Source organism: Leucoraja erinacea, chromosome 32 (assembly GCF_028641065.1).
Source record: "Leucoraja erinacea ecotype New England chromosome 32, Leri_hhj_1, whole genome shotgun sequence".
NCBI lineage: Eukaryota > Metazoa > Chordata > Chondrichthyes > Rajiformes > Rajidae > Leucoraja > Leucoraja erinaceus.
In genome coordinates, this window is record NC_073408.1 from 26,346,804 (window position 1) to 26,360,953 (window position 14,150).

Below are 14,150 nucleotides of genomic sequence, written 5' to 3' on the forward strand. Positions count from 1 at the left end.
ATCAGAGTGTTCAAGAAGGAACTGCAGATGCTGGAAGATCGAAGGTACACAAAATTGCTGGAGAAACTCAGCGGGTGCAGCAGCATCTATGGAGCGAAGGAAATAGGTGACCTTTCGGGCCAAAACCCTTCTTCAGACTGATGGGGGGTGGGGGGTAGAAGGAAGGAAAAAGGGAGGAGGAGGAGCCCGAGGGCAGGGGGATGGTAGGAGACAGCTCGAGGGTTAAGGAAGGGGAGGAGACAGTAAGGGCTACAAAACTGGGAGAATTCAACGTTCATGCCATAAGGACGCAAGCTACCCAGGCGGAATATGAGGTGCTGTTCCTCCAATTTCCGGTGTTGCTCACTCTGGCAATGGAGGAGACCCAGGACAGAGAGGTCGGATTGGGAATGGGAGGGGGAGTTCAAGTGCTGAGCCACCGGGAGTTCAGGTAGGTTATTGCGGACTGAGCAGAGGTGTTCGGCGAAACGATCGCCCAACCTCCGCTTAGTCTCCCCGATGTAAATCAGCTGACATCTAGAGCAGCGGATGCAGTAGATGAGGTTGGAGGAGATACAGGTGAACCTTTGTCGCACCTGGAACGACTGCTTGGGTCCTTGAATGGAGTCGAGGGGGGGAGGTGAAGGGACAGGTGTTGCATTTCTTGCGGTTGCAACGGAAAGTGCCCGGGGAGGGGGTGGTACGGGAGGGAAGGGAAGAATTGACAAAGGAGTTGCGGAGGGAGCGGTCTTTGCGGAAGGCAGATATGGGGGGAGATGGGAAGATGTGGCGAGTGGTGGGGTCACGTTGGAGGTGGCGGAAATGGCGGAGGATTATGTGTTGTATTTGCCGGCTGGTGGGGTGAAAGGTGAGGACCAGGGGGACTCTGCCCTTGTTGCGAGTGCGGGGATGGGGAGAGAAAGCAGTGTTGCGGGGTATGGTGAGACCCTGGTGCGAGCCTCATCTATGGTGGCGGTGGGGAATCCCCGTTCCCTGAAGAACGAGAACATTTCCGATGCCCTGGTATGGAATGTCTCATCCTGGGAACAGATGCGACGTAGGTGGAGGAATTGGGAGTAAGGAATGGAGTCTTTACAGGGGGCAGGGTGGGAAGACGTGTAGTCCAGATAGCCATGTGAGTCAGTTGGTTTGTATATGTCGGTCAGAAGTCTGTCCCCTGCGATGGAGATGGTAAGGTCAAGGAATGGTAGGGAAGTGTCGGAAATGGTCCAGGTGTATTGGAGTGCCGGATGAAAGTTGGTGGTGAAGTGGATGAAGTCAGTCAGTTGTGTGTAGGTGCAGGAGGTGGCCCCAAAGCAGTCGTCGATGTAAAGGAGGTAGAGGTCAGGGATGGGGCCCTGGTACGTATTGAACAAGGATTGTTCAACGTACCCGACAAAGAGGCAGGCATAGCTGGGGCCCATGCGTGTGCCCATAGCTACGCCTTGTGTTTGGAGGAAATGGGAGCAGTCAAACATAAAGTTGTTGAGGGTGAGGACCAACTCTGCTAGGCGGAGGAGGGTGTCAGTGGCTGGGTATAGGTTGCTCCTCTGGTTGAGGAAGAACCGGAGGGCTTTGAGGCCATCCTGGAGGGGATGGAGGTGTAGAGTGATTGGACATCCATGGTGAAGATGAGGGGGTGAGGGCCTAGAGAGTGGAATGCGTGGAGGCGGCGGAGAGTGTCTGAGGTGTCTAGAACATAGGTGGGAAGGGATTTGACCAAGGGGGATAGTATGGAGTCAAGGTATGTGGAGATGAGTTCGGTGGGGCACGAACAAGCAGAGACAATGGGTCTGCCGGGAGAGCCGGGTTTGAACTCTGAACTTCCGGTGGCTCAGCACTTCAACTTCCCCTCCCATTCCCAATCCGACCTCTCTGTCCTGGGTCTCCTCCATTGCCAGAGTGAGCAACACCGGAAATTGGAGGAACAGCATCTCATATTCCGCCTGGGTAGCTTGCGTCCTTATGGCATGAACATTGAATTCTCCCAATTTTGCTAGCCTTTACTGTCTCCTCCCACCCCCCTGCCCTCGGGCTCCTCCCCCTCCCTTTTTCCTTCCTTCTCCCCCCCCCATCAGTCTGAAGAAGGGGTTTTGGCCCGAAACGTCGCCTATTTCCTTCGCTCTACAGATGCTGCTGCACCCGCTGAGTTTCTCCAGCAATTTTGTGTACCTTTGTTCCTAATCAGACCCTGTTTATCCAGATGCTTATATATATATATTATCTCTAAGTATCTTTTCCATTAATTTGCCCACCACTGAAGTCAAACTAACAGGTCTATAATTGCTAGGTTTACTCTTAGAAACCTTTTTAAACAAATGAACAACATGCGCAGTACGCCAATCCTCGGGGACTATTCCCGTTTCTAATGACATTTCAAATATTTCTGTCATAGCCCCTGCTATTTCTACACTAACTTCCCTCAATGTCCTAGGGAATATTCAGTCAGGACCTGGAGATTTATCCACTTTTATATTTTTCAAAAGTGTCAGTACTTTTTTATTGAATCTCATAGTTTCCATAGCTACTCTACTTGTTTCCCTTACCTCACATAATTCAATATCCTTCTCCTTGGTGAATACAGAAGAAAATAAATTGTTCAATATCTCCCCCATCTCTTTTGGCTCTGCAGATAGCTGTCCACTCTGTCTCTCTAATGGACCAATTGTATCCCTCGTTATCCTTTTGCTATTAATATAGCTGTAGAAACCCTTTGGATTTACTTTCACCTTACTTGCCAAAGCAACCTCATATCTTCTTTTAGCTTTTCTAATTTCTTGCTTAAGATTCTTTATACTCCTCAAGCACCTCATTCACTCCATGCTGCCTATAATTATTGTAGATCTCTCTCTTTTTCCAAACCGTCCAATTTCCCTTGAAAACCATGGCTCTTTCCAATTTTTACTATTTCCTTTCAGCCGAACAGGGACATAAAGATTCTGTACTCTTAAAATTTCCCCTTTAAATGTCCTCCATTTCTCTTCTACATCCTTTCCATAAAACAAAATGTCCCAATTCACTCCTTTTAAATCCTTTCGCATCTCCTCAAAGTTAGCCTTTCTCCAATCAAAAATCTCAACCCTAGGTCCAGTTCTGACCCTCTCCATAATTATATTGAAACTAATGGTATTGTGATCACTGGACCAGAAGTGCTCCCCAACGCATACCTCCGCCACCTGACCTGTCTCATTTCCTAACAGGAGGTCCAGCATTGCCCCTTCTCTAGTAGGTACCTCAATGTATTGCTGCAAAAAACTATCCTGCACACATTTTACAAACTCCAAACCATCCAACCCTTTTACAGAATGTGTTTCCCAGTTTATGTGTGGACAGTTGAAATCTCCCACTATCACTACCTTGTGCTTACTACTAATCTCTGCTATCTCCTTACATATTTGCTCTTCCAATTCTCGCTCCCCATTTGGCGGTCTATAATACACCCCTATAAGTGTTGCTACACCTTTCCCACTTCTCAGTTCCACCCAAATAGCCTCCCTCGACGATCCCCTCCAATCTATCCTGCCAAAGCACTCACTCGCGGCTTCTGGACTCACAATTCACTCACTCACGGCTTCTGGACTACCAGTTCCCTCACTTACAGCTTCTGAACTCACAGTTCACTCACGGCTTCTGGACTCCCAGTTCACTAATTCGCAGCCTTTGGACTCACAGTTTACTCACTCACGGCTTCAGAGCGGATGACTGGCGGACGGTTGGCGAACGGCTTTTGGAAGGCTCATGGACAGCCCGGCCTCCGGGGCATTATTCTCCTCGCCCCGGTGATTGACAGCGGGTGCCAGAAGGGGCATTACCTTCATGGTGATTGACTGGCGAGAAGACCAATTTGCTGATCTCACGATTATTAAACTTTCATAACTTTTGTAATATTCCACCGATCGGAACAAACCTTGGTGCACTTGGAGCAGAGGAGAATGGTGAATAAGGTGGCGAAAAATCCCTAGCGATATAGTGTACCGTGTTTGCGCAAATTTAAAAACAACGCAAACCAGAAGAGGACAAGTTGAGAATTTTAGTAATAGTATTGATAGAGAGAAGATAGATAGATAGATAGATAGATAGATAGATAAGATCCCCTCTTATCCTATATTCCAGTGAATACAAGCCCAGTCGACCCATTTTACATCATATGTCAGTCCCGTCATCCTGGGAATTAACCTGCTCTCGCTCAATAGCAATAATGTCCTTTCTCAAATTAGGAGACCAAATTGCACACAATAATCCAGGTGCAGTCTCACCAGGGCTCAACTGCAGTAGGTCCTCCATGTTCCTAAACTCAAATCCTCTCACAATGAAGGCCATTAGCTTTCTTCACTGCCTGCTGTACCTGCATGCTTACTTTCAGTGATTGATCTACAAGCAGTCCCATGTCTCGTTGCTCCTCCCCTTTTCCTAATCTGACACCTTTCTGATAATAATCTGTCTTCCAGTTATTGCCACCAAAGTGGATATCCTCACATTTATCCACATTATACTGCATCTGCCATGCATCTCCCCACTCACCCAACCTTCCAAGTCACCCTGCAGCCTCATAACATCTTCCTCGCAGCACACACTGCCACCCAGCTTTGTGTCATCCACAAACTTGGAGATGTTACATTTAATTCCATCTTCTAAAATGTTAATATATATTGCAAATAACTGGGGTCCCAGCACCGAGCCTTGTGGCACCCCACTAGTCACTGCCTACCATTCTGAAAAGGACCCGTTAATTCCTACTCTTTGCTTTATGTCTGCCAACCAGTTCTCTATCCATGTCAATACGGATAAGCTTTTCCCACTGAGAGGAGGGAAGATGCAAACAAGGGGACATGACGAGAATTAAGGGACAGAAGTTTAGGGGTAACATGAGGGGGAACTTCTTTACTCAGAGAGTGGTGGCTGTGTGGAATGAGCTTCCAGTGAAGGTGGTGGAGGCAGGTTCGTTTTTATCATTTAAAAATAAATTGGATAATTATATGGACGAGAAAGGAATGGAGGGTTATGGTCTGAGCGCAGGTATATGGGACTAGGGGAGAATACGTGTTCGGCACGGAATAGAAGGGTCGAGATGGCCTGTTTCCGTGCTGTAATTGTTATATGGTTATATTAATACCCGACCTCCAATACCATGTGCTCTAATTTTACACACTAATCTTTTCTGTGGGACAAAGGTACGACTCTTTGGGCGTCTACTCACAACCTTACAGGCGACATGTCGTGGAGTGTATGATCGTGAATAGTCGTCCAAAGATTCGTACCTTTTTCTGGTCACCGCTGGATTTTCAACGTGTTTGGCGACCTGCTGCGACTATGACGGGTGCCGGCATTCATCGAAAAAAATCGCATAAGTGGGACAGGCCCTTAAAAAATGCAGTTGCAAAAGTGGAGACCATAGCAACTGATCCAGAATCGATAGAACATAGGAAAATGATCACCAATGGATCCACGATTTCCAGAGCCACATCATTGAGTACTCTGGGATGCAGACCATCAGGCCCTGGGGATTTATCTGCCTTCAATTATCTTTCACCACTTCCTGACTAATGTGGATTCCCTTCGGTTCCTCCCTCCCACTAGGTCCTCGGTCCCCTAGTATTTCTGGGAGATTGTCTGTGCCTTCCTTAGTGAAAACAGAAACAAAGTATTCGTTTAACTGGTCTGTTTCCTTGTTTCCCATTATAAATGTACATGTCTCTGACTGTAAGTGACCTACATTAATCTTCACTAATCTTTTCATTTTTACAAATATAAAGAAGCTTTTACAGTCAGTTTGTATATTCCCCGCAAGCTTTCTTTCATGCTCTTTTATCTCCTTAATTAACCCCTCTGACTTCCTCTGTTGAGTTCTAAATTTCCCCCAGTTTGTTGCTTCCTCTGGCCAATTTATATACCTCTTCCTTGGATTTTACTCTATTCTTGATTTCCCTCGTTAGGCACGGTTGAGTCGCCTTCCCCATTTTATTTTATCGCCAGACAGGGATGAACGGGGATAACCTTGTCTAAGTTTTAAACATGCATTGTAATCTTGCTCCGCTGAGGTGCAATTGAGCCCAGTCTTCACACAGTCCAATCCCTGCCTGGCTGCCCACAATGTGATCATCAACCTTTCATTCAAACCCCTAGAACCATCACAGGCATCTTACTACTTCTTCTAAACCAATGTCTTGCCCGCTCTCACGGTTCGACTGAAACAACCTCAGGCATCCTCAACACCCCACCCCCCCAATCCTCCTGGTCTCCTGACAATCTCAGCCCCACTTCACCCCTCCACCCCACCCCTCCCAGCCCCACCCCCAGACTCCTGACACAATCACAGCCACACTCCCCCCCCCCCCCCCTCCCCCCCCCCCACCCCCTGCCCCCAACCCTTCCCCCCCGCCCTCACCATGGTCACAGCCCAACCCCCAGACTCCTGACACAATGACGGCAATTCATTGACCGACTCGGCCGTGGCTGGGTGAATGATGAGTTGGCCCGGGTGCTGGACTGCACACAAAGTCCAGCCGGCGGGTCAGCAGAGGAGTTTTGGCCCACCCGCGACATGGTGCACAACGTCCGACACCCCATCCAACTTGTGAACCGATGATTGGCCATGAGACGGAGGGGTGGTGGTGTTGGCAGTAAACGAAGGTCCGAAGTTCGGACAGCTGGCCGGGCTGCCGACCGAGGGGGCCACGGGCGAGGCACTGCTGCTCCACTCCATGGGCTGCACTACGTCAGGACGGGCGCTCCAACCCGACAGTCCCCTCGACCTGAGTAGTAGCAGTCAAATACGGGACAAGGGTGGTCCCGTATGGGACAAACCAGTTTAGCCCAAAATACGAGCTAATATGGGACAGTTAAGGGCTAGTGGAGTCAGGTGATATGGGGAGAAGGCAGGCACAGGTTATTGATAAGGGACGATCAGCCATGATCACAATGAATGGCGGTGCTAGCTTGAAGGGCCGAATGACCTCCTCCTGCACCTATTTTCGATGTTTCTAGTTGTCAACCCTACTCCCCGTCCCCACCCCTCCCCACCCGTACCCCAGTCACAGCCCCACCCCGAGACTCCTGACACAATCACAGATCCACTCTCGTGGTTCTATTGGAAGAATCACCTCTCAAAGTTCTCTCATCTTTGATTTGTTTTCCCTGCTTCTCAACAGAGTATCTCAGGCCCACTCCCAAGGCTCTTCCAGAATGTTCCCAGTCCCATTCCCTTGGTCCTTTGGTAACAGTTTCACCATTTCACGGCTTCTCCGGAACATTCTCTGACCTGCTCGCACAACTTTCCCAGTCCTGCTCCTGTGTTTCTCCCAGGCTAATCCCACATCTCATCCACAGTTCTCCCAACAGAATTTCAGGCCTGTTATCAACTCTTCCCTGGTATATCAGTCCCTGTGCAGAAGATTCACTGCTCGGTTTGAGAGAAGCTCTGCCCAAGACCATAAGAAATTACAGAGAGTTGTGGACGTAACCCAGTCCATTACACTGACCAACCTCTCCACCATCGACTCCATCTGCACCTTACACTGCCTCGGGAAAGCAACCAACATAAGCAAGGACAACTCACATCCCTGTCATTCACTCTTTCTCCTAGCCCATCAGCAGAAGATACAAAAACCTGAAAGCACGTACCACCAGTTTCATCGTTAATGATATCAGACGTCTGTTAGGACCGAGCATGCTATGTCATTCCGATCTCCCAATCTACCTTAGCCCTTACACTTTTTTACGTGCACTTTCCCAGTAACTGTAACATGATATTCTGCCTTCTGTTTATTTTCTCTCTGCACTACCTGTTGTACTTGTGTCTGCTTTGACTGTCAGTCAATACTCAGAGGTGATCCAATCCCACACTGAGAGTGTCTAACTGTGGCTCCTTGCCTTGTGCAGGTATTCCCCTACTCACTGCTGGCTATTGGGATGACCATGTACCTACCCAGCTTAATCTGGAAAGTCTTTGTTACTCCACTTCTCACTGCCGACCTACTTTTTATCATCGACGAGTTGGATAAAGCTTACAATCGGTCCATTAAAGTGGCTCAACTGATCCTGAAGAAATACGAGAACAACCCCAATGCCAAGGCACTGATCCAGGAGGAACTAGACAGGTACACAAGATAAATCTCATTTACCTCTCATACCGTTCAGCTTACTGACGGAAAACCCAGGTGATGTGTCTGTAAATGTGGGCACAGTGCGTGGCACATTGGCCCATCACAGCCCTGGAGACCAGGGGGCAATCCTGTTGTTTGTGTCTGCCTCTGCGGAGTTTGCACGTCCTCCCTGTGACTGCATGGGTTTCCAGGTACTCTGGTTCCCTCGCACCTTCCAAACGTGTGGGTTAATTGGTCGCTTTAATTACACCTTGTGTGTGGGTTAGTGTGAGATCAGGTGAGATCAAATGGGATTATGGGGAGAGTAGGTTATTGGGAACATTTAAGGGATATGGGATTGCTCTGTGAGCCAGTTTAGACCCAATGGGCTGAATGGCCTATTTTATGTCATTGGGAAATGTGGACAATGAATGGAAAAGGATGATCGATGATAGAATGAGAAAAGGAAACAATGGGTCTTTGCTGCAGAGACTGAGGGGAGGGGAACACTGATCACTGCACAGGGAGAGAAGGCAGCAATGTCAGTGCAACCTGTGAGAAAGAAGGGAATCATGCAGCACTGATCAAAGGAGAGATTGGAACCGTCTCAGAACTTAGAAAGAGGTTTCATTTCCACTGTGTGCTTACTCCCACACTGTCTCCCTCTCAACTAAACCTATGCCCTCTAGTTCTTTATTCTCCTGCCTTGGGCAAAAAAAAATGGGTAAAAGTTGTCCTTCAGCTTCCGATTAAACCTTTCCCCTCTCATCTTAAACCTGGCCCTTGAATGTTTGGGCAAAACTATCTATTTTATCTATTAAAGCCTCATGGATTGCAGGGTGACCAAAATTGGACGTAATATTCCAAGTGCAGCCTCACAAACATCTTGTACAACTGTACATACTGTTCCAACTTCTGCACTCGATTTCATGACTGATGAAGGACAATATGCCCAAAGCTTTCTTCAGACCTTGTGCCACTATGTACCGGTACTCCCAGATCTCTCTGATCATGACACTTCACAGAGCCTGGCCATTCACTGTGGAAATCCTGCCCTGGTTTAACTTCCCAAATTGTAACACCTCATTCTTATCTGAATGAAAAACTCCATTGCCATTCCTCAGCCCACTTACCCAGCTGATCAAAATCCACTGTATTTCTTGATAATTATCATCTACAATACCACCTATTTTATCATCTGCAAACTTGCTAATCATGCCTTGTATGTTTTCATTCAAATTGGTGATAGAGATGACAAACAGCAATGGGCCAGCACTGATCCCTGAGGCACACCACTAGTTACAGGCCTCCAGTATGAAAAACAATCTTGCACCACAATCTTCCTTCCATGAAGCTAATTCTCAAGAAGGGCCTCAACCCAAAACGTTGCCTGTTCCTTCTCTCCAGAGATGCTACCTGACCCGCTGTTGCTCCAGCATTTTGAGTCTACCTTCGATTTAAACTAGCATCTGCAGTTCTTTCCAACACAATTCTCCATCCAGACAGCTAACTCTCTCTGGATCCCATGCAAACTAACTTCCAGTGCAGCCTACCATGCAGACCTTTATCAAAGGCCTTGCTGAAGACTATTAGACTTGGTTTATGGCCGTCCCCTTATTACCCTTGTTGGTTACTTCTTCAAAAACTCAATCAAATTCCTGAGACAGGATCTCCACACACACAAAGCCGTGCTGACTATCCCTACTCAACCCATCTTTCCCAATGCACGCATATCTTGTCCCTCAGAATCCACTCGGGTCACAATCATAGAACTGTACAGCACGGAAACAGACCTAAACGCTGGAATAACTCAGCTGGACAGGCAACATCTCTGGAGAGAAGGAATGGGTGACATTTTGGGACGAGACCCTTCTTCAGACTGGTTAGGGATAAGGGAAACGATAGATATAGGTGATGATGTTGAGAGACAAAGAACAATTCATGAAATATTCTTCCCACCCTGGTCCTGCACAGACTCTGTCCCCTACTCCCATTTCCTCCGTCTTCGCTGCATCTGCGCCCAGGATGAGGTGTTCCATACCGGGACATCCGAGATGTCCTCATTCTTTAGGGAACGGAGGTTCCCCTCTCCCATCATAGATGGGGCCCTCGCTCGTGTCTCCTTGGTATATCACAGCTCCGCCCCATGCTCCCCCTCCCCCTAGCCGTAACAGAGTCCCCCTAGTCCTTACGTTCCACCCCATCAGCCATCGCACACAACACACAATCCTCCGAAATTTCCGCCACCTCCAACGGGATCCAACCACTAGCCACATTTTCCCATCTCCACCTTCCGCAACTCCCTGGTTAAGTCATCCCTTCCCACCTAAACCACCCCCTCCACAGGTACATTCCCCTGCAACTGCAGAAGATGCAACACCAAATTGGTAGTTGTATCCACTTCCTCTCACAGCCCTTTCCAGATACAGACTACCTACCCTTTTAGCCCCCGAGGACCCTCTGAAATCTCTCCCTTCTCACTTCAAGCCGATGGCCTCTAATGAAGAGCTGATCGTTGATATGTAGGTAAAAGGGATCAGTGGTGAAGCAGTGGGCGGATGAGATATGAGATTATGGACAGAGATTGAAAGGAACAGCTTCAATGATGCAATTACTGAAGTGATTGGCGGTGTATCCGAAGGGAATGAATATGACAATTAAGCACAGGTATAGTTTGGGGAACAGCTGTATTTCACATTGAGAATATAAAGCACATTTGGGCTTCATGGTGGCGCAGCGGTAGAGTTACTGCCCTACAGCACCAGACATCCAGGTTGGATCTTGACTACAGATGCTCTCTGTACGGAGTTTGTACGTTCTCCCCGTGACAGCGGGAGATTTCTCCGCGTGTTTCGAATTTCTCCCATTTTCCAAAAAAATACAGGTTTGTAAGTTAATTAGCATCGGCAAAATTGTAAATTGTCCCTAGCGTGTAGGAGAGTGCTAGAATCCAGGAATCGGCGTGGACTCGGTGGGCCGAAGGGCCTGTTTCCATGACGTATCACAAACTAAACTAAATTAAACATTTGATCATTGGGACAGAGAATATAACAGCAAATTAATGATACAGAGAGTGTATAAAATACAGAATCATTGATAAAGGGAGTGAATGGAAAACTTGTTACTGATGGAGGATAAATGCAAGAGTTGTTGATTGAAAGTTACGGAGCAGCAGATCATGGATACAGTCGAGTGGTTAATGATCATATGTATCGTCAACAGAACAATGACATTCTTACTGGCAGCAGCATTACAGGCCTGTAAACACAGTACTCATAGATAACACATAATAAAAAAATATTTCTATAATTGAATAACCCAATGCCAGTGCAAAAACATCCTGTCCTTAGTACAACCAAAGACAGTCTATACTTCATAGTTTATTTAGTTTGTACCGTTCAAGGGCCTGATTGAAGAATTCTTTAGAAAGACACTATCTGTTTCAGACTCCTCTACCTTCTTCCTGATGGCAGGAGTGAAATGCGAGTGTGATCAGGGTAGTGTGGGTCTCTGATGATGCCGGCTGCCTTTTTGAGGCAGAGCCTCCTGTAGGTCATTTCGATGGTCAGTACCTGTGATGGACCACACTTGTAATCTCCTTTATTCTTGGCTGTTCGAGTTACCAAACCAGGCCATGATGCAACCAGTCTGTATGCCCTCTACTGTGCACCTGTAGAAGATCAAGAAAGTATTCATTGACACACCAAATCTCCCCAGGAAGTAGAGGTGTTGATGGGCCTTGTTTATGATTGCATCAAAGTGCTCGGTCCAGGGCAGATCTTCAAAGATAGGCACACCCAGGATCTAGTTGATTCTCTCCACCGCCGACCTTGTGGGGAAGAAATGTTTGCGGATCCTCAGCTTCCCTCTTCTAAAGTCGGGAATCAGTATCATCATCTTGCTGACATTGAGAGCAAGGGTATTGTTCTGGCACCATTAAATCAGACCTCTCTCCTGCACTCTGACTGATCAACACCCATAATTTGTCCAACAACAGTGGTGTTGTCAGCAAATTTGAAGGTGGAGTTGAAGCTGTGTCCAGCTACACAGTCATGGGTAGAGCAGGGGGTGAACACACAGCGTTGAGGTGCTGATGGTTATCAAAGAGGAAGTGTTGCTGTCAATTGGTAGTACTCTGTTGGACATCCAGTTGCAAAAGGATGCACAGTTCTGTGAGGTTGGTAACTAGCTTTTTTTGTTTTTTAATCAAAAATATTTGAACACCGAGAGAAACAGGTTGCATCGACTGCACTGTTACGTTTTCCTAGCTAACAATGATCTATTCTACATTTTCTTTGATCTCCATCCCCTTTGTCTCGTTTTCACACCTTACATTTCCTTATCTCTGTATCTCCCTCTTCCCTGATTCAGTCTGAAGAAGGGTCTCGACCTGAAACGTCACCCATTCCTTCTATCCGGAGATGCTGCCTGTCTTGCTGAGTTACTCCAGCATTTTGTGTCTATCTTGGGTTTAAACCAGCATCTGCAGTTCCTTCCTACAACAGCCTGCAACCTGTACGTCTTTGGAGTGTGGGAGGAAAATGGAGATCCTGGAGAAAACCCATGCGGTCACAGGGAGAACATTCATACTCTGTACAGACAGCACCTGTAGTCGGGATCGAACCCGTGTCTCTAACGCTGTACGGCAGCAACTCTACTGCTGCGCAGCGGTAGTTGCCGCCTTACAGCGCTGGCAGTGCCAGAGACCAGATTCCGACTACAGGTGCTGCTATACGGAGTTTGTACGTTCTCCCCGTGACTGTGTGTGTCCGAGTTGTTCGGTTTCCTCCCACACTCCAAAGGCGTACAGGTGTGTAGGTTAATTGGCTTGGTTAAAGTGTAAATTGTTCCTTGTGTGTATCCCGAGTTTTAATGTGCGGGAATCACTGGTCCGCGTGGATAGAGAACCAAAATGGTTCTATCAAGGTATGCAGGACCTCACGGTACCTCTACCATTCTCTCTGTGCCTCCTCAGTGGAGACAGATCATTTACTTTTTCAATGTTTTTCATGGACAGACTGGAGCGCTAGAATATCGAGATGATTCATGTAATTATAGAGAAGCGGTGGCTTTTCCCAGATATACCAATGATTTTTCGCTTTCCAACACAAATCCCCAAAACTCCACACAGTCTGCGTGACCCAGGCTTGTAACCAGCTGAAGTGGAACTGCACAGTGGAGTTTTGTACCCAAAGCCCGACCATTCAGTGTGTAGGTCCTGCCCATGTTAGACTTCACAAAATACAATGCCTCACATTTCTCTCTATTAAATTCCATCAACCATTCCTCAGCCCACCTGGCCAATCGATCAAGACCCTGCTGTAAATGTTTCTTCACTATCTGCAAAACCACTTACTTTTGTATCATCTGCAAATTTGCAGATCTTGCCGTGTACAAAATGAGATGCCAAACAATAACGGGCCCAGCATCGAACCCTGAGGCACGCCACTAGTCACAGGCCTCCAGTCCGACAAGCAACCTTCCACCATCATGAACCTTCCTTTCATGAAGCCAATTTTCTATCTATTCAGCTATCTCTCCTTGGATCCCATGTGATCTAACCTTCCAGAGCAACCTACCATGCAGAACCTTGTCTAATGCTTTGCTGAAGTCCATGTACACAACATCTACAGCTCTGTCTTCATGGGGAACCTTTTTGGTCAAGTCTTCAAAAAACTCAATCAGATTTGTGAGACACGACCTCCCACGTACAAAGTCATGCTGGCTGTTATCAGGCAACTGAACCATCCTACCACAACCAGAGAGCAGTGCTGAACTACTATCTACCTCTTTGGTGACTCTTGGACTATCCTTGATCGGACTTTGCTGACTTTACCTTGCACTAAACATTATTCCCTAATACAAATGGCTCGATTGTAATCATGTATTGTCTTTCTTCTAACTGGATTGTGTAAAGACTTGTCAAACACACGATGTCTTCACTACTAGTTTATTTCAAACATTGTTATAATACACACACTGTGCCCTAGCTGTCCGTGGTCTGTCACTGGAGCTAGAGAGAGAGATAGAGGCGGGGAGGTTACAATTATACTGAAGATAATGGGGAGTGGTTAGTAGTGGTGAGGTCAC

The 14,150-nt window shown here is 47.3% G+C and overlaps 1 protein-coding gene across 1 annotated transcript in view; it reads left to right on the top strand.

The window, feature by feature from the left end:
- panx3 (pannexin 3) overlaps positions 1-14,150 on the top strand; it is a 45,267-nt gene that overhangs the window by 15,484 nt on the left and 15,633 nt on the right. The window contains exon 3 of the mRNA XM_055660942.1: positions 7,858-8,075. Coding sequence (XP_055516917.1) covers positions 7,858-8,075 — 218 coding nt within the window. The remainder of the gene's footprint in view (positions 1-7,857; positions 8,076-14,150) is intronic.